This window comes from Leucoraja erinacea, chromosome 24 (genome assembly GCF_028641065.1).
Source record: "Leucoraja erinacea ecotype New England chromosome 24, Leri_hhj_1, whole genome shotgun sequence".
Taxonomy (NCBI): domain Eukaryota; kingdom Metazoa; phylum Chordata; class Chondrichthyes; order Rajiformes; family Rajidae; genus Leucoraja; species Leucoraja erinaceus.
The window spans coordinates 2,135,846-2,156,767 of NC_073400.1; the positions used below are offsets into that span (position 1 = coordinate 2,135,846).

At 49.6% G+C, this 20,922-nt stretch overlaps 1 protein-coding gene across 1 annotated transcript in view; it reads left to right on the plus strand.

Annotated features, from left to right (window-relative positions):
- foxp4 (forkhead box P4) overlaps positions 1-20,922 on the plus strand; it is a 255,301-nt gene that overhangs the window by 143,170 nt on the left and 91,209 nt on the right. The window contains 4 exon segments of the mRNA XM_055654369.1: positions 11,136-11,246; positions 13,540-13,662; positions 16,779-16,870; positions 16,872-16,926. Coding sequence (XP_055510344.1) covers positions 11,136-11,246; positions 13,540-13,662; positions 16,779-16,870; positions 16,872-16,926 — 381 coding nt within the window.

Consider the following 20,922-nt stretch of genomic DNA (forward strand, 5'->3'; position numbering starts at 1 on the left):
ATCTCCCTCTCCCTCTCTCTTCCCCCTCTCCTGCCTTCTGCGATATTAGATTATAGGAGCAATTAATGCCATCAACCTTTTTACTGCACCTTATTCAACTTACTCGTCAATCAGCCTGTTACTGCTACCACAAAATGAAGGTGTTATACTCTGGTAATTATTATGCCTGAAACTTGAAAATGTCAATGAAAGTGTGTATAAAATAAAATTTATGGGTTGTCAGTGGGAAATGGGAAGCTGGAGAGCAATTAATTATATGCTTTCATTTAGTTCTCAGGCAGACTCGCGGTGAAGGCAAATTAACGCGACGCTACTGTAGCTGCCAATGTACCAATTTGTCCCAGCGCCTGCCTCGTGTGCTGGCTTTGTGGGCTGTGCACGTTTACTGCATCTTCCCTCCTCTGCACACCCTCCAACTCCTGCTCATTCTTTCTGCCAAATGACAGTTGCCCACACTGAGTGCCACGGTGGTACAGTGGTACAATGGCACAGTGCAGTGGTGGCATTATAGTACATTGGTACAGTGGTACATTGCAGAGGTAGAATATTACAGTAGAGTACAGTATTGTAGGTACAATGGTACAGTGTTACAGTGTAGTGCTACAGTGGTAAAGTATTATAATACAATGGTACAGTGCAGTGTCAGAGAGTACAATGTTACAGTGGTACAGTCGTGTTATAGTACAGTACAGTGTTAATATTATAGTTCTGTGGCACTTTGGTATAGTACAGTAGTACATAGAAACATGGAAAATAGGTGCAGGAGGAGGCCATTCGGCCCTTCGAGCCAGCACCGCCATTCATTGTGATCATGGCTGATCGTCCCCAATCAATAACCCTACATTGTACAGGTACAATGATACAGCAGTACAGTAGAGTGGTACAATGTAACAGAGGTACCAGATACTGGTACAATACAGTATTATGGTTCCGTGGCATTGTATAGTGGTAAAGAACAGTGTTGCAGTACTCTGGTTCAGCACAGTATTACTGTGGAGTGGTGCAGGACAGTACAGTGCTACAGTGCAGCATTACAGTACAGTGCTACAGTGCAGCATTACAGTACAGTGCTACAGTGCAGCATTACAGGACAATGCTACAGTGCAGCATTACAGTACAATGCTACAGTGCAGCATTACAGTACAGTGCTACAGTGCAGCATTACAGGACAATGCTACAGCACAGCATTACAGTACAGTGCTACAGTGCAGCATTACAGTACAATGCTACAGTGCAGCATTACAGGACAATGCTACAGTGCAGCATTACAGGACAATGCTACAGTGCAGCATTACAGGACAATGCTACAGTGCAGCATTACAGGACAATGCTACAGTGCAGCATTACAGGACAATGCTACAGTGCAGCATTACAGTACAATGTTACAGTGCAGCATTACAGGACAATGCTACAGTGCAGCATTACAGGACAATGCTACAGTGCAGCATTACAGGACAATGCTACAGTGCAGCATTACAGTACAGTGCTACAGTGCAACATTACAGGACAGTGTTACAGTGCAGCATTACAGTACAATGTTACAGTGCAGCATTACAGGACAATGCTACATACAGTACAATGCAGTGTTGAAGCCGTACAGTACAATGGGTTTCATGTTTCTTTCCACGTATGTCTTCCCTGCTGTTCAATGGCTCTGCATTTGCTGTAACTCGCCTGTTTCCACATCATTACTCTAGTATGAATGGTTCTGTTTGCCTTGGCTGGTTGTGTTGTGGAATCTGGCTGGACTGTATTGCGGGGGAGGGGATCACAGCGTACCAGTGGTACCTCCCAGTGTGAGTCATCCTCTTGTGGAATTGGATGTTGGTGCTTGCTTCAGATGGGAATGGATCTCTGTACAATGAAGCTACAAGCATGCGCTGATTGTCTTACTGAAAGCAGAAGCTAGGAGTCATTGACTAGCAGCCTCATCAAACCTCTCCCCACATGCCCTTCTCTCTCTCTCTGTCTCTCTCTCTCTCTGCTCTCTCATACATTAAACATTGTATCACTAAGATTCATTCAATCAAGCCAGATAGTTTAACTTAATGCCCATTCTCACAAGACAGATCTTCTAAAAGTCTGAAGAAGGGTTTCAGTCTGAAGAAGGGTTTTCTGCCTGAAACGTCGCCTATTTCCACTCCATAGATGCTGCCGCACCCGCTGAGTTTCTCCAGCATTTTTGTCTACCTTCTAAAATGTCAGCTTTAGTTTTGTGAGAAAGAAAGAACATGCTCTACAGGACATTCCAATAAGTTATTTACATCCAGAAAGAACTTGTGAAAGACTTCTCATTGTATTAATGTTGGATTCAAATCCACAGGAGGGTTTTGAACTGATAACCAAGACCAGAAGCAGCCGTTTTACCAGCTGACCCAGGATGAGTCACTCAGCACTAAATTAACAGGGTGGCAGAAAAAATGAATTGGATCCATAGTGAAATCAAAATCACCCAGCACACTTTATTTTGTTCGAAATGGATCAAAGCCTGTTTTGTTTTGTGTTAAAGATATAACCATATAACCATATAACCATATAACAATTACAGCACGGAAACAGGCCATCTCGACCCTTCTAGTCCGTGCCGAACACATAATATCCCCTAGTCCCATATACCTGCGCTCAGACCATAACCCTCCATTCCCTTCCCATCCATATAACTATCCAATTTATTTTTAAATGATAAAAACGAACCTGCCTCCACCACCTTCACTGGAAGCTCATTCCACACAGCTACCACTCTCTGAGTAAAGAAGTTCCCCCTCATGTTACCCCTAAACTTCAGTCCCTTAATTCTCATGTCATGTCCCCTTGTTTGAATCTTCCCTACTCTCAGTGGGAAAAGCTTTTCCACGTCAACTCTGTACCTGTAGATGATTTTACTTTCTGTTCTGATGAAACCAGCATTGAGGAGCAGAAAGAGTGTGACTGGGTGGAATGTGAGCTGGCAGTGAGCTGCATATCTGTGCAGTGTGAGCCTGTGAGCCTATATGTGGCTCATGGGGAACCAGCGAAGGGACTTAGCACACGTAACCAGCAGCGGGGACGGAATAAATATTTGGTAAAGAAACACAAGCTGAAACCACGAAGAGAAGAAAGTGGAATGTATGAATTAGACATTCATCTTCCACCCAGGAGGGATGTTCACAGGACACCGATAGCAGTGGAGTGATAAAGGTGGACAGCTGAGTTGCTTCAGTCAGCGCAGATGAAATGGCTGCCTTAGTACCTAGCTCCAATTCAAGGAACCGATGAAATAACACTGCCAGATACGCAGACCCTAATAACAGAAGATAGACACAAAAGGCTAGAGTAACTCAGCAGGTCAGACAGCAAGTCTGAAGAAAAGGAACAGGTGATGTTTCTTATTCACCTATTCCTTTTCCCCAGAGATGCTGAGATACTCCAGTTATTTGTGTCCTATCTTCAGTTTCAACCAGCATCTGCTGTTCCTTCCAACATGAACATCTAATGACATCTGGTCACATTTATTTTTCAACGAAAGTGTCCCCAATCTCTTCTCTTTCAAATGAACCTCTCCACGTGGGTCCTTTTCATGAGGGTTCTCCACTGGTACTCGAGGTCTGAAGAAGATTCCCAACCCAAAAAATCACCTATTCCTTTTCCACAGAGACGCTGAGTTACTCCGGCACATTGTGGAACCTTGATTGGATGGAATCTTCTGGCATCTAGTGGAGAGAAGTACTTGTCAATGAAACCTTCTCCAAACCAAGGAGCAATCTCGCCCTCAACTCCCATCTCCCGTCAGGCAAGCGGTACAATAATTTGAAAACACACACCTCCAGATTTAGGGATAGTGTCTTCCCAGCTGTTATCAGGCAACTGAACGATCCTCTCACCAGCTAGAGAGCGGTCTTGACCTTCCAGCGACCTCATTGAAGAACTTGGATTGCCTTTAATCGGACCTTGCACCAAATGTTTTTCCCGTTATCTTGCATCTGTGCACTGTGGATGGCTGCATTGTAATCCGTATAGTCATTGACTGGATAGCACAGACTTTTCACTGTACCTCGGTTCACGTCACAATAACAAATCACTGGAAGGGACATTGTGGGAGTGAGCCACTCAGGGGCCCCTGTTGTACAGATGTCCCCCCCCCCCCCCCCCCCCCCCCCCCCCCACCCCCCCTTCCCACCCCCTGAGAGTTGCTCTACTGGAAAAAGTAAATCTATGTTGAAGCACCAGTTGGTACACGACTGTTCCATTAGAATAAGCATCAGTGTCATCTCTGTTGAAGAGGGAACTGTTTATCCCCAGGTGAAGATAATCTTCTCAAGTTTAGTGATACCCAATAACTGGGCTAAAATCAGCAAATGTAGGGCTGGGCATGGATACAGTCTGAAATCTTTGTGTTTGCTTTTAAATTGACTACTTCATTGGGGTAATGCCTTTCCAAGCTCAAATCTAAGGGCAAATTGAGTTGGACCATAATGTCCAGTTGGAAGTTATAATTAAATGTAGTAACTCAGCGGGACAGGCAGCATCTCCGAAGAAAAGGAATGGGTGATGTTTCGTGTGGAGATTCTTCTTCAATCTGAAAGTCAGGGAAAAGGGAAACTAAAAAAGATCTCCGACTCTCAGACTGAAGAAGTCAGAGTCTCAGTCTTGACCCGAAACGTCACCTATTCCTTTCCTCCAGAGATGCTGCCTGGACTGCTGAGTTACTTCAGCACTTTGTGTCTATCTTCACTGGGAAAACCAGCCTGGATGAGGAATGTGAAGTGAAACTTGAACCCACGACCTCCTGGCTCAGGAGCCAGGGTGCTGCCCCCACACACACTGTGCGCTTGTGGTTTCAGCTCGTGTGCCGACGGTGAGCTGAAGGTTCAACGTAAACAGACTCTTCAACATGGGATAACCCGCAAAGCAGGGAATACTGCAAATACTCCCTGGTGCCTCAACCTATGAGGACGCCACAACATGGCAGTGTAGCCGTGGGTTGGGACTGGTGTCAACTTCCTGGGTGGGGGGGACAGGTATAACTTTCCCGGTGGGGGGGGGGAGGGACAGGTTTCACCTTATCTGGGTGGGGGTGGATCAGTGACCTCGCCGTGTGACTGCGCTGATTGCGGCCCCGGTCACTGGTGTACGCCGGTCCTCTAGCGGCGCGGGACTGAACGCTTCTCTCACCCGGGTGAAGTCACGGCCAGGGCCACCTACCTCACACTATCCGGCACCACGCCGTCTTGCTGCGGCACACTGGTGGTTCACACCGGCCAAGTCCCCCCCATCTGCCCGGGCACAAGCAGCCATGACTCCGCGTTCCCGAGGAAGGGCCGGACAGCGCAGTGGACACTGACCATGGCAGTGACTGGCCCGGCCCTCGCTCACAGCCCCGCAGTGACAGGCTGGTGAAACAGTGCATAGATGTGTGGCCCCACTGTGCGGGGAGGGCAGGAGGGGGAAGCGTGGGGTGAGAGAGAGAGGTGGGGGAGGGGCGAGCAGAGAGGGGCAAGGGGAGAGAGATCTGAGGGAGAGAGGTGAGGGGGGAGGGAGGTAGGAGAGACAAGCATCATCTCCGAGGCACAAAGTGCCGGGGTCACTCAGAGGGTCAGTGGTTCTGCCGCTCCCAGCCACATCCTGTGAATGTAGGAGTAGGCCCCATTCGGTCATGACTGACCATGGGTGATGCATCCTAGTTTGCAGGTGATGTGTGGTCGGATGCAAGCCTGGGCGATGTCATGTGGAGGACAGGCTGTTGCCCATGCAGCACGTCCCCCCTCTCCACGTCGCTGATCGATCCAAAGGAACAGCAGGGCCGTTACAGTTTGGCACCAGCGCCATCGCAGGAGCTGCCAGAGCGAGGTTGTAGACAACGATGAACTCCGGATTTTCTTGAGGTTTACACTTTGAGCCTTTTCCATGACTGGATATGGCCACAAGGCAGTGGAGGTTTTAAATCAGAGATTTCCCTCTCCTAGATGGACTGCCTTCCCAGGCTGACGAGCCCCATCTGCCCGAGACTCATGGGGGCGGGAGAGTCTACCTTCCCGTGCAGGTCTATAGCACCTGCCCACTGCCCAGGACAGTGCAGTATATCTACACTATATGTAGCCATCCACCGCTCGCTGCGCCTGTCCCTAGTGTGACCGCTGGCCCTAGCACCGGCCCGCCCGCTGCCCCTGACTGAGCTCCCTTTGTTCCAATGCTGCTCAGTGCCATTCTCCAACCCGCGCTGTTTAAATCTTCACCCCCACACGGGTATTCTGGGCGTTGAAGCTGCATGAATGGAAGAAATATAAATGTATATTTAAAACTGCAAATCTGAAAAAAATCAGGTTAAAAAAAACCCCACAATAGGTGAGAAAGAGAACCGCAAGCAGAACGTTGCATCGGGGTTCCGTGGAAGGGCACGGACCTGGGATGAACGGAAGACACTGGGTAATGAAGTGCAGGCAGCAGCCTGGCCCTAGTGCCCTCTAGCCTGCCGAGCCCACGCCCCACACAGAGGGAGCCCTCAATATCCAAATGGTCACCTCGGGTCACCCCGTCCCTGACTTCAAACTAAGGCAACCAGGTTGCTTTGGAGAACAAGCCACGTAAACCCGTTTTGCAATTAATGACACGGACATTAACATTGTCTTAAAGGCTTGGATGGGGTGGATGTGGAGCAGATGTTTCCACTCGTGGAAGAGTATAGGGCATAGCCTCAGAATGAAAGGTCGTTCCTTTAGGAAGGAAATGTGGAGGAATTTATTTAGTCAGAGGGTGGTGAACCTGTGTAATTCATTGCCACAGAAGGTCATGGAGGCCTTGTCAGTGAATATTGTTACGGCAGAGATAGATAGATTATTGATTAGGGTTCAAAGGTCTTTTATTGTCACGTGCACCAGTTAGGGTACAGTGATATTCGTATTCCCATACAGCCATACTAACAAAAAGCTACAAGACACACAACTACATAAAAGTTACCATAAACATCCACCACAGCGGATTAGCAGTGATGGCAGAGGTTATGGGGAGAAGGCAGGAAATGGGGTTGAGAGGGATAGATGATCCAGTATAGGATGGCTGAGTAGACTTGATGGGCCAAATGGCCTATTCCGCTCATGAACTTATGAACGGTGTTTTCCCACTGGGTGTGAGATGACCGGCATTGACTCGCGATGTGTGAACATCTTTATCAACTGAGTATGATTCAACTGAATTGGAATGACGGGGGAGGGAGGTTCAGGAATGGCACAGAGTGTTGGGATAAGTCAGTGGGTCAGGCCACTGCAGACAACTAACTCCCCGAACTGGAAGACCAACTGGAGGGACTTGTGAAATCAGTTGAATATTGTCACGGCATCCCTGGGAACGTCCCGTGGTGCGGAGACCTGCCTTGGGCATCCACTCTGGATAAACAGTAGACAATAGACAATAGGTGCAGGAGTAGGCCATTAGGCCCTTCAAGCCAGCATGTAGACATGATCCATCTTGGATCTCCAGATGTAATGGATGCTGGCTCAGGTGAGGACCACATCACCGGGTCAGTTGTGGACCTTAGCAACGCTGAGAGATTCTTACAAACCATGACCACTGCTCCCCTTGGCCACACGTCTGTGGACTTAAATTCCCTTCGGCAGTGCACTGGAATCTAGCTGGTTGTGCTCACCTCTCCGTAGAGAGAATACTAGAGCGCGTGGCTCTAAGGTGAGAGGGCCAAGGTCTAAAGGTTTAAATTCCTCAGAAATGTCCACCACCTCCAACGGGATCCCACCACTCACCATCTTTTCCCACCTCCACCCTTTCCGCGTTCTGCAGAGACCGTTCCCTCCGCAACTCCCTTGTTAACTCATCCCTTCCCACCCAAACCACCCCCTCCCCAGGTACCTTCCCCTGCAACCAACAAGAGACGCAACACCTGTCCCCATACCTCCTCCCTCGACTCTGTCCAGGGACCCCGACAGTCCTTTCAGGTTAGGCAGAGGTTCACTTGCACCTCCTCCAACCTCATCTACTGTATTTGTTCTGTTGTTCAAGATGTGGACTCTTATACATCCGCGAGACCAAACGCAGACTGGACGATCGTTTTGCGGAACAACTTCGCTCAACCCGCGTGAACCAGCCTGATCTCCCGGTTGCTGGACACTTTAATTCTCCTTCCCATTCCTACACAGACCTTCCTGTCCTCGGTCTCCTCCATTGTCAGAGTGAGGCTAAACGCACATTGGAGGAACAACATCTCATATTTCGCTTGGGCAGCTTACAGCCCAGTGGTATGAATATTGATTTCTCTCAATTCAGGTAGCCCCGGCATTCCCTCTCTCTCTATCCCTCCCCCACCAAGTTGCACCAGCTTCTCATTTTCACCCAACAAACAGCTAACAGTGGCCTGTTTCCTTTATCATCCTCACTTTATTGCATATCTTTCATTCATTGTTCTTTATCTCTCCATATCACCATCGTTGAATTACTCCAGTTGTTTGTGTCTATCAAGGTTTCAAGGAGACGGGCACAGAGTGGAGAGTGTGTGGAAGGCACTGCCAATGATGGTGACTCAGGCAGAACTGGCAGTGATGTTGGATGGGCACAACATGGATATACATGGAATGGAGGGATATGGATTAGAGACAATAGACAATAGGTGCAGGAGTAGGCCATTCGGTCCTTCGAGCCAGCACCGCCATTCAATGTGATCATGGCTGATCATCCCCAATCAGAAACACGTTCCTGCCTTTTCCCCATATCCCTTGACTCCGCTATTTTTAAGAATCCTATCTAGCTCTCTCTTGTAAGCATCCAGAGAACAACCCTCCACCGCCCTCTGAGGCAGAGAATTCCATGTGTGCAGCCAGACCAAAGTCGGTCTTGGCATCATGTTCAGCACCATGCCGACGGGCCTGTTGTGCTGGAGGAACTCAGTGGGTTCGGCAGCATCTCTGGAGGGAAATAGATACAGAATTTGGGGTTGGGTCCTTTCTTCAGACTGAGCCACTGAGTTCCTCCAGCACTTTGCCTTTTGCTCCCACAGTGGCGCAGCGGTAGAGTTGCTGTCTTACAGCGCATGCTGGGCCGGAGACCCAGGTTTAATCCCGACTACGGGTGCTGTCTGTAAGGAGTTTGTACGTCTCTCCCGTGACCACATGAGTTTTCTCCAAGATCTTCGGTTTCCTCCCACACTCCAAAGACGTACAGGTTTGTAGGTTAATTGGCTTTGTATCAATTGTCCCAATTGTGTGTAAGATAGTGTCAATGTTGGGGGATGATTGGTCGGCAAGCCGAAGAGCCTGTTTCCACCCTGTTTCACTAAACTAAACTAAATTCCATCATCTGCATTTTCTCATGTCTCCACCATGAACTGTGAATATGTTTGCTCATATGATCTATGCAGCGCTGAAGTAGTTCAGCTTAGTTCGTTGTCATGAGCACCGAGGTACAGCGAAAAGCCTTTGTTGCACGCTAACCAGTCAGCAGAAAGACAATGCATGATTACAATCACACGATAAGAGAATAACATTTAGTGCAAGGTAAAGCCAGCAAAGTCTGATCGAGGATAGTCCGAGGGTCACCAACGAGGTAGTTCTGCACTGCTCTCTGGTTGTGGTAGGATGATTCAGTTGCCTGATAACAGCCGGCAAGAAACTGCACAATGCCTAGGTTCCTCTATCAGGCCCAGTGGTTCAGCTGGAGGGCAACTTAATAGAGTGTAGGAAGGAACCGCAGATGCTGGTTTAAACCAAAGATAGACACAAAAAGCTGGAGTAACTCAGCGGGACAGACAGTCTATCTTCGGCAACATGATACCACTGGGTCCACACTGGCCTCAAAAACGCAATGACCTATCCCGAACAGGAAGTGATGTCAGGTGCTGTTAGTAGGTCACAGCTGTGAAGATTTAATTAGTAGGATTGCTAAACCTAATTGAAAACCAATTAGAAGCTGATGGATTTTGATTAGCAATTTAAATTTTTTAATATAATTTGTATTAACCAGTTTCAGGCAGATGTGAAGTGTGTCAGTGAGGGAATGTGGAAATTACATTTTAATACAATTTGTACTGAGAGACTGGTTGTTATGTCTGACACGAGTCAATTCTGTGCATTAGAAGGAATTAGAGTATGGGCTTTGAGAGCAGTTCTCTCTGCCTCTGACAGCCCAATAAACACGTTATATGGAGCAAACGTTATACTGACAATGGGACAAATGTTTGTAAGGAGTAAACACTCCTCCCATTTATGCTGCACACGGGCACATCTCAGGGTTCAGGAGGTCCAGGGTGAGGGACACACAGTCTGGGGCAGCCACCCCAAGGGTTCATTGGAGAGGGGTGACACAATAGGTACTGCCTCACTCAGTGGACCCCCTGAAACAGCCTCGCTGATGCACCATTTAAGGAGGAATATGAATCCTGTCCCCAAACTCCGCCCCCCCCCCCCCCCCCACTGCTCCTCTCCCTAATTACCCTCCCCCCACCTCCCCTCCTCTTCCCCCCTCTCTCTCCCCCCTCCCCTTCTGACTCCCCTTTTACACCCCCACTCCCATTCGCCCACCTTTCCCCTTCCCCCACCCCACCCCCCCCCCCCATTCCCCTCTCCCACACCCCCCCGCTCCCCACCTCCCCCACTCCCCTTCCCCCACTCCCTCCCCCCCCTACCCCCTCCCCCCTACTCCTCTCCCCCCACTCCCCCCCCCCCCCCCTCCCCCCCTCCCTCCCTCCCTCCCCCCCTCCCCCCCCTCCTCTCCCCCCCCACTCCCCATCCCCCCCACACTCCCCCCCTCCCCCCCACTCCCTTCCCCCCGACTGCCTGCCCCCCCCCCCCACTCCTAATCTCCCCCACCCCCCTCCCCCCACCCCACCCAATCACTCCCCTCCCCCCCCCCACTCCCCCTCCCCCCCCTCCCCCCTCCCCCCCTCCTGCCCTCCCCCCCTCCTCCCCCCCCTCCCCCCCACCCCCCCCCCCCACACCCCCCCCCCCCCCCATCCCCCCCCCCCCCCCCCCCCCCCCCCCCCCCCCCCCCCCCCCCCCCCCCCCCCCCCCCCCCCCCCCCCCTCCCCCCCCCTCCCCCCCCCCCCCCCCCTCCCCTCCCCCCCACTCCCCTCCCCCCCCTACTACTCCCCTTCCCCCCCCACTCCCTCCCATTTGTAATATTACCGTATGAACCGTTTCCTGTGGTTTACTGTTCTTCAGACAGTTTTGTATCAATCTCCAAGATTCACCCCAGATCCCGACCTATTGGGGAACGGTGTGATGCGGAATGGTCTCGGCGTGTTTGGGGATTCTAGGAGGAGTGCCTCAATGGTGAGCAGCCTCACCGTTCCTATTGTGGTGGCCCCAGAGCCTTTCCATCTGAAACTGCTTCCTCTACACCCACATAATGGACAAATAATCTCCACTTTATTTACTCTGATCAATCCCAATATTTTACAATGGCGTGTGCTTGCTTTTATCCATTCCAGTGAGATTGCCTCCGAGTGGGACAGCCTCCGATCGCCACGCATCTTCCCAATGTTCCACAGTGATCATCATCAGTATCTCCGAAATCTACCTCCCTGAGTCTTTCTCAACATCTGGCATAAATCCCCATCTGTGCCTGGGACAGCTGTTTTAAGCCATTTACTGCTGTTTTAAACTTACATCTTATTTATAAATGGAAGATAGATTTGCATTTAAATAGTGCGTCAGCAGCGCCAGACTGCCAAAGTGTTCTTCAGCCTTCAAAGAACTTTTTGAAGTTTGGCAGGTATTGTTCATCAAAAATATAATGTTGAGCAGGTGATCAATCCAGAGATCAGACTGAAGAAGGGCCCAACCCCCTGCTCCATTCCTGGTCCATTCCTGATCACCTGGTCCATTCCCTCCACAGATGCTGCCTGACCCATTGAGTTCCTCCGACTGTTGTCTTGTTCAAGATTCGCGCATCTGCAGTTTATTGCGAATCTATCTAGAGATATTGGTTGATGAATAAATGGTGGGTAGAAACATAGAAAATAGGTGCAGGAGTAGGCCATTCGGCCCTTCGAGTCTGCACCGCCATTCAATATGATCATGGCTGATCATCCAACTCAGTATCCTGTATCTGCCTTCTCTCCATACCCACTGATCCCTTTAGCCACAAGGGCCACATCTAACTCCCTCTTAAATATAGCCAATGAACTGTGGCCTCAACTACCTTCTGTGGCAGAGAGTTCCAGAGATTCACCACTCTCTGTGTGAAAAATGCTTTTTTCATCTCGGTCCCAAAGGATTTCCCCTTTATCCTTAAACTGTGACCCCCTAGTCCTGGACTTCCCCAACATCGGGAACAATCTTCCTGCATCTAGCCTGTCCAACCCCTTAAGAGGAAGGGGAAAGATGAAGCTATACTTTCCTTCATAACCTGTAATGTCCATCCTGCAGGTGCTGGGTTTAACGACACATCCAACAGTCCAGTGCCCTTTCATCTTTAGTTTAGTTTAGTTTACAAGATGCAGCATGGAAACAGGCCCTTCGGCCTACCATGCCAACCAGCGGTCACCCTGTGCAAGACATGCCTGTCCCTAAACACTCCCTCAACCACTCCCCAGTGTAACATTCACCTCACCACTGCCCCTACTTACAGTGTAATGCCTCTGTCCCACTTAGGAAACCTGAACGGAAACCTCTGGAGATTTTGTGCCCCACCCAAGGTTTCCGTGGTTTTTGTCAGTCTCCCTACCTGCTTCCACTACCTGCAACCTCCGGCAACCACCTGCAACCTCCGGGAACCGCACGGAAACCTTGGGTGGGGCGCAAAATCTCCAGAGGTTTCCGTTCAGGTTTCCTAAGTGGGACAGGGGCAGAACACTGTACAGTGTAATCTCTACCCTGACATTGTAATACACAGCGGGTAGTCTGTATCTGGAACAAACTGCCAGAGGAAGCTAGAGGAAGCCAACCGCACCATGTTTTGAACACTCCTTTTCCACATCCCTCTTCTAATTATTTATTATATTCCCTCAAGAACGTCACTGTCGGACCTGCCTCCATTACTCTTACGGGCAGTGTAGAGATAAATCGCCTCTCCTGGGATGTGCCTGAAACTGATGTTCTGCCTTCCCTCTGGGCAACACCTCCTCTCCACGTTGCTTGGAGCCGCTCGTGATTCCCTGCCTTGGATCACGGGTTCTCACCTCCCCACCATTGAAGTGATCTACAAGAGTCGCTGCCTCAAAAAGGCAGCCAGCATCATCAGAGACCCACACCACCCTGGCCACACTCTCATTTCTCCCCTGCCATCGGGAAGAAGGTACAGGAGCCTGAAAACTGTAACGTCCAAGTTCAGGAACAGCTTCTTCCCAAAAACCACCAGGCTATTTATTAAACACTACAACCTCCAACTGAGCTCCAAACTACATAGACTTGGGGGCAATGTTTTTGTCTTTGGACTGTTAATGTTTGTTTTTTAAACACTGATTTATTTGTAGCTGTTTATTATGCTGTTTACAGAGTACTGTGTTTGCATTACCTGTTGTGCTGCTGCGTGAGAATGTCCTGGTTCCGTTTTCAGGGACAGCCATGTGTTAAGTGGTTGGGAGACCCATGTTAATGCCACCGTTCTCCGTGTGTGTTGCAGGTGCCCGTGTCGGTGGCCATGATGAATCCACAGGTCATCACACCACAGCAAATGCAGCAGATCCTGTCCCCACCGCAGCTGCAGGCGTTACTGCAGCAGCAGCAGGCAGTCATGCTGCAACAGGTAAACAGCAGGGTCGCTTACAAGCATGGGAGATGGGGGGGGGGGGGGGGGGGGGAGGGGACGTATGGGAGGGGAGACGGGACTCCAGCACTGGGGAGGATCCTGTTACCCCTGCTGGGCATCAGCGGGACTCTGGTCATTACTAATTCTCATAGAAACATAGAAAATAGGTGCAGGAGGAGGCCATTCGGCCCTTCGAGCCAGCACCGCCATGCATTGTGATCATGGCTGATCGTCCCCTATCAATAACCCGTGCCTGCCTTCTCCCCATATCCCTTGACTCCACTAGCCCCTAGGCCTCTATCTAACTCTCTCTTAAATCCATCCAGTGACTTGGCCTCCACTGCCCTCTGTGGCAGGGAATTCCATAAATTCACAACTCTCTGGGTGAAAACGTTTTTTCTCACCTCAGTCTTAACTGACCTCCCCTTTATTCTAAGACTGCTTCTCCCCTCGACGAGAGCCTGATTGATCAACCATGACTCTGGCCTGGGAGCTCTCTCCCCACACCAGTCCCCTTTGCGTACACTCCAGATCTGGGAGTCCTCCATCCAGACTAGACCTCTCCAGGTACAACTCCTGTGGATCAAGCTGGACTGTCAGGAGGATGGATGCACAGAAAGCCATTGTTCATGTTAGGGGGGGGGGGTCAGGCAGCACAGAAAAGACTCTTCGGCCCATCAAGTCCATGCCAACCATCAACCACCCACTCACTCGAAGCCTAGAGTAATCCCTTGTCATTGTTCCCACGTTCCCGCCAACCCATCCACTCACCTGCACACTCGGGACAATTTACAGCAACCCCTCAACCTACTGGGGAGGTGACAGGAACACCCAGGGGAGACACCTGTGGTTACAGAGAGAACATGCAATCTCTGCAAAGACATCCCCACAGGTCAGGGTCGACCCAGATCTTTGCATACAATATGGTAGTCGCATTTTAGGTTGGCAGGGAATGGAGGGATATGGATCACGTACAGGCAGAGGAGATTTGTTTAACTTGGAATCATGTTCGGCACGAACGCAGTGGGCCAAAGGGCCTGTTCCTGTGCTGTACCGTTCTATGTTGTATCTGTGAGATGGCAGCTTTACCAGCTGTGCCATTGTGCCACTCTGGAGCTACTAAGTAATTGAGAGCGCCCCACCTCCAGAGCCCCATCTCACACGTTCTCCCCTGGCGTTGCTGCACCAGCAGTTATACTGACTGACCTCACTCACCTGACTGAAACCATGCAGCCCAGAAAAACAGGGTTCTATCCTCTTCAGAACAGGCTCAGCTAAACATAGAAACATAGAGAAACATAGAAAATAGGTGCACGAGTAGGCCATTCGGCCCTTTGAGCCAGCACTGCCATTCTGGGTACTGATCATCCAATATCAGTACCCGTTCCTGTTTTTTCCCCGTATCCCTTGATCCGTTAGCCCTAAGAGCTAAGTGTAACCCTCTCTTGAAAACATCCAGTGAATTGGCCTCCACTGCCTTCTGTGGCAGAGAATTCCACAGATTCACAGCTCTCTGGGTGAGGAGGTCTTTCCTCATCTCAGTCCTAAATGGCCTACCCCTTATTCTTAAACTGTGACCCCTGGTTCTGACCTCCCCCAACATCGGGGAACAACGTGTTAATTTTGCATCGAGCATTGGCGGAAAAGAGGTTGGAGATGACCAGTGACCAAGGGGAGAATCCTTCCCTGCCCTGAGCACAAGGAACATGTCTTGTGGGAATACATGTGTGGCTAATCTTCCAAACAAGATGCATTTGCTGGATTATAGCAGGGCTGAAGTGTTAATGATGGAGAGATGGTTGGTCTGTGATGCCAGACTAAGGCAGACTGACAATGAATGCCTCTGGCAGGGGGGTCCCATGTATAGTGCGGGCGGTGGGGGGGGGGTGTGGGGAGGTGTTGGAGTGGTGATTTAGGACATTTCTTCACACTGAAGACAGTGATAATCGCCAGGAGCTGTCGAGGCCATGGTCAGCTGAACATTTCCAACCTGTTTTGTCTTTAGACTTTAGAGATACAGGGGGGGGAAACAGGCCCTTCAACCCACCGAGTCCACACCGACCAGCGATCCCCACACATTAGCCCGACCCTACTCACACTAGGGACAATTTACATTTGTACATTTACCAATCCATTTAAACTATAAACCTGAAGGTAGACAAAAGTGTTGGAGAAACTCAGCGGGTGCAGCAACATCTATGGAGGGAAGGAAATAAAATATTTCCTGATAGATCTCACCCGCTGAGTTTCTCCAGCACTTTTGTCTACCTTCGATTTTCCAGCGTCTGCAGTTCCTTCTTAAAAACTATAAACCTGTACGCCTTTGGAGTGTGGGAGGAAACTGAAGATCCCGGAGAAAACCCACGCAGGTCACGGGGGGATCGTACAAACTCCATGCAGACAGCACCCATAGTCAGGATCGAACCCGAGTCTCTGGCGCTGTAAGGCAGCAACTCTACCGCTGCACCACTGTGCCACCGTCTGTACTTGATCGATTGACTCCAGCCACGGGGTGCTGAGGGGAATGCATTCAATCCAGGTGTCGGGGATACAATGTACAGCAGCTTGCATCTACTGCAATTGAATGGAGAATGAACTCAAAGGGGCTGAAGGGCCTCCTGCTGCTCTGCCAGCAGAGGGGAATGACATGGGAAGAGTTAACACAGGTGGCACGGAGGCACCGTGCTCCCCTGCACCCTCTATCATCAGATCCTTTCACTTTAAACGAGTCACCAATCCAAATTAATATATTTCTTGGATCCTTCTAAACATAGCAGTCATCCCAAGCAGCATTTTACAGGCTCCTCATCCACATGTCACCAGCACACAATGATCCCACAGACCCTGTGCGATTGCACTGACAGATAATTAAATTTCCACCAAGAATTTAATTGGTGTTGTCTCACGCAGAATAGCAGTGAAGTTTGCTCTGTATGCTGGCTATTGTTCTGATATTAATTTTCTGATTGCTTCATCTGTAGGGATTTTTTTTTTACCCTGACTGAGATCCTTTGTGTTTTTCTGTCTTCTCTCCCTCCCCCACTCCTCACCCTCCACTCCCCATTCCCCCCCCCACCCCACCCTCCACCTCAATGCCTCCCATTGCGTCACAGCTTCAGGAGTATTACAAGAAGCAACAGGAACAGTTACACCTCCAGCTGCTAACGCAGCAACAGCACCAACAGCAGCAGCAACAGCAGCAGCACACAGCAGCAGCAACAACAGCAGCAGCAGCAACAAGCCATCAAACAGCCAAAGGAGGTGAGCTGGCCCCTGAAACTGTCCACTCGGCAGAACGCAGGGGAAGGGGGCCGTTGTACACCACACCCTCCCTTGCCCTTTGTATTAATAGTCCACCAGTTTCCTCACTTGATGCCTCACTTGCTGTGTGAAAACAAATGGGAATTGATGGCCATTTGACTGTGACACCATTGCAATCCTGTTTGCAACCAATATTCTGGTACATTGCAGCTGTTGTATATAAACACACATTCACACAAAAACATACGTGCATGAACACACGCACATACACACACACTCAAAACACGCACACATGCACACAAGCACACACATAGGCCCACAAACACACACACACACACACAGCCACACAAGCACACACACATGCACACAAACAGGCACACACCTACACAAGCATATGTGCATACACACTGCACATGAGCAGATACACAAATGCACGCACGCATTGACATTCGCTGTGTATTCTTGTTGGATCAGCGGAATTTTCGCCCTCTCTCGGGCATTGAATTGCCCGTTGTCTCTCTCTCTGGCTCCAAGGATCACAGAACAAGCTCAGCCTCAGTGTTTGACAGCTGTTCCTTTGCGTCAAAGAGCTTTAAACATCTCCTGGGTGTGGACCAGGAGTTACCTGTGTCCTGTTAATGTTGGCGACTATTTTACACTCACTAACACATGGGCATCATAGAGCACTGGTCTAGTTTAACAGCAGCACAGTACACTAATTAATGCTTGGCTCAAAGTGGTGGACTTGCAAAGATTAGACTATCATTATGGTAAACCTTTATAAATCGCTGGTTGTCCTCTGTTTGAAGTTTGCTCTGGACACCATGTTTCTTGAAGGTTCCAGGGACCGTGAGGAGAGGGCCGAAGAATTTAGAGGTTTAGCGTTTAGAGATACAGCGTGGAAACAGTCCCTTTGGGTCCGCGCCGACCAGCAATCCCCGCACACTAACGCCACTGTACCACTTAGGATACTTGAACGGAAACCTTTGGAGACTTTGTGCCCCACCCAAGGTTTCCGTGTGGTTCCCGGAGGTTGCAGGTGGTTGCCGTAGGTTGCGGGTAGTGGAAGCAGGTAGGGAGACTGACAAAAACCTCCGGGAACCGCACGGAAACCTTGGGTGGGGCGCAAAGTCTCCAGAGGTTTCCGTTAAATTTCCTAAGTGGGACAGGGGCATTACACTATCCGACACACACCAGGGACAATTTCACATTTATACCCAAGCCAATTAACCTACAAACCTGCACGTCTTTGGAGTGTGGGAGGAAACCGAAGATCTCGGAGAAAACCCACGTGGTCACGGGGAGAACGTGCAAACTCCGCACGGACAGCGCCCTTTGTCAGGATCGAACCCGGGTCTCTGGCGTTGTAAGGCAGTAGCTCCACCGCTGCGCCACCGTGCCACCCGAGGAATTATACCAGGGATGAGGCACATTGGTTGCTTAAGGGGATTAGAAAGGCATGGATTATTTCTTCTGTGCATGGAAGGTTAAGAGGAGGGCGGACGATTCCAAAATCAGGCATGGCTTGTGACTTAAGTCATAGGAAGGTTGTAACCAGGGAACATCTAATTGACCACTGCGAGGAACATGTTGCATAATGTGTTGCAGTGAGCTGGAATGATATAAATCCACGATGACCCTCTACCCAGGCGACTATCTGTGTGTTAGTCACAGAAGCAATTCTACAATCACATATTACAATTGCTCCACACTCTCAATTCTCTACTCCTACAGCAACAGTTCTTACTTTAACTCCCTTATCATGTACCTATACACTGCGGAAGCCTCGATTGTAACCATGCATTGCCTTTTCACTGTCTGGTTAGCAAGCAACAAAATCTTTTCACTGCACCTCGCTACAGGTGATAATAAACTAAACTGAAACTGAGTACATCAATTGATGGGCCAAATGGCCACCTACTAAACCAAGGGCATCTCATGATTCATTGGTCTGGTTCACTGTCAGCATTACCCCATGCCCCAGTCCCCAGCCTCGGCTCAACAAACTCATTGCCATCGCAGCAAGATGTTAATCCCAGGACAACCCAGCTGTTCCTAGGTGCTGAGATTGAGATGTGAGAGATGTTAGATCTGAACTGGGTCACGGCATTCAAATTGAAAAGAATTGCCTGCCAGAGAGCGCCGGTGAGTGGGGGTTGGACTGAAATATGTGGAGATGTATCCCGCTGCGTCTCGCCCCACCTCGGCCTGGGAGAGTGTGATGGGACAGTGCAAGGCAGCGTTTTCCTGTGTTCAGCCCATATTGTAGCTGACCCAGAAGTGCTGGAGACATGTGGTTGCATAAAACAGGAAAGAATTGGAGTCACCACAATGAACGTTTCAAACTTTGATGAGAACAAAATTCGGAAAGCCAAAATTAGAAAAAGGTTCAAAGTCTTTTATGTAAAAAAGCCCCCTGTGTTCATGTGCAAGATGAATGACTATTGCAAGATTTGCCGAGTCTGGTCGGTGACCCTGGCTGTCAGACGCTTGTGTTCACACCTGTCTGTTAAACTGTGTAATGCCTTCCAGATTGCCAAGCGTTCCCATCCCCGCGTCCGTGTGAAGCGCCCGTCCTCAGCACAGGGGTGTGCGTTCACCATCTGTTGCACACCCATGGGGTAGACTTGTGTATTTGAAGCACACACTCGCTCACCCCTGGGAGATGGGAAGGGCAGAGTTGCAGCTCCAAGTGAGTGGAGGATGGGGAACAGCACTGAGAGGGGTCTGGGCCCACTAACGCGGACAATGTGTCTGGCTAGTCCTCATGGATGTGGTGGGCATCATTACGGAGATTCTGCCAGAATGATAAACATGCCGAGGAGGTGAAGGGTGAGATTGTGGAAACAGCCATGTTTTCTGTCCAGGGACTCTCAGTAATCAAGATAGAATGAGTCTCTAGTGTCTAGTCCAGCTTAAGTTAGGGTGATGCTACAGAGATTACTGATATAAAAACAGAAAATGATCGCAACACTAAAACGTTGAAAGGTCACGGACCCGAAGCATTAACTAGAAATACACATTGGATGAAGGGCCTACTGTGTCACTCCACGGATGCTGCTCAATCTGCTGAGTGTTTCTGGTGCTCGCTGACTTTATTTCAGACTTCCAGCTTCTGCAGTATTTGCTCTTGGGCGGAATTACCGACAATTGAGTCTAATTGGTATCCGGAAGAATAGAAAGAGGAGAGCGAATTGGCCAGAAGGCTCCCGAGCCCAACCTGCCATTCAGTAAAACTGTGGCTGGCACTTTCATGTCATCTCCAATGTTTCCACTCAAATCCCTTGATGCCCCGAGTGCCTGAAAATCTATCAGTGGAGAATGACTGAGCGTTCAATGTCCTCTGGGGTGGGGAAATCTGAAAATTCACGATCCTCGACGGAGAAGAAAAATCCCCCCTTCTCCATTCTGCATGTATAGACACTTGCCTTGAGACGATGACCACTAATGTCACATTCCCCAGCCTATCCGGCCCAACATTAATGAGGTCACCTCTTAATCTTCTAAACTCTGGAGATTAAAACGTCCTTTGTACAAATCAGTCCCCAGGGGTACACCCTTCTCAACACAGGAATCAATCCAGTGAACTTTCATCACACATCCTCTAAGGCAAGTATACATAACGAGAAACTCATTCCCCAGTTGGTCTCCTTGAACACACCAAATAGTAGCTGAGCCCATTTGACTGCATTGGAATGAATGTCAGAGACACAGTGCAGTGCTGTATCAATACCACATCAGGCACCTACTGCTAATGACCAGGGGAGATGCACTTTCCTTTGCCATGGAGACCAAGTGGGTGCACATTACACCAGGTGGAATCTCACTGGTGCTAAATAAATGAGGCAAGATTGCTAGCTTTATATTCCAACATTTCTCCCATTGCTTGCTGTACATACGTGCCAACTATAATTAATGCAGAACAACGGGACTCCTGAAGAAGGGTCTCAACCGAAACGTCATGCATTCCTTCTCCCCAGAGATGCTGCCTGTCCC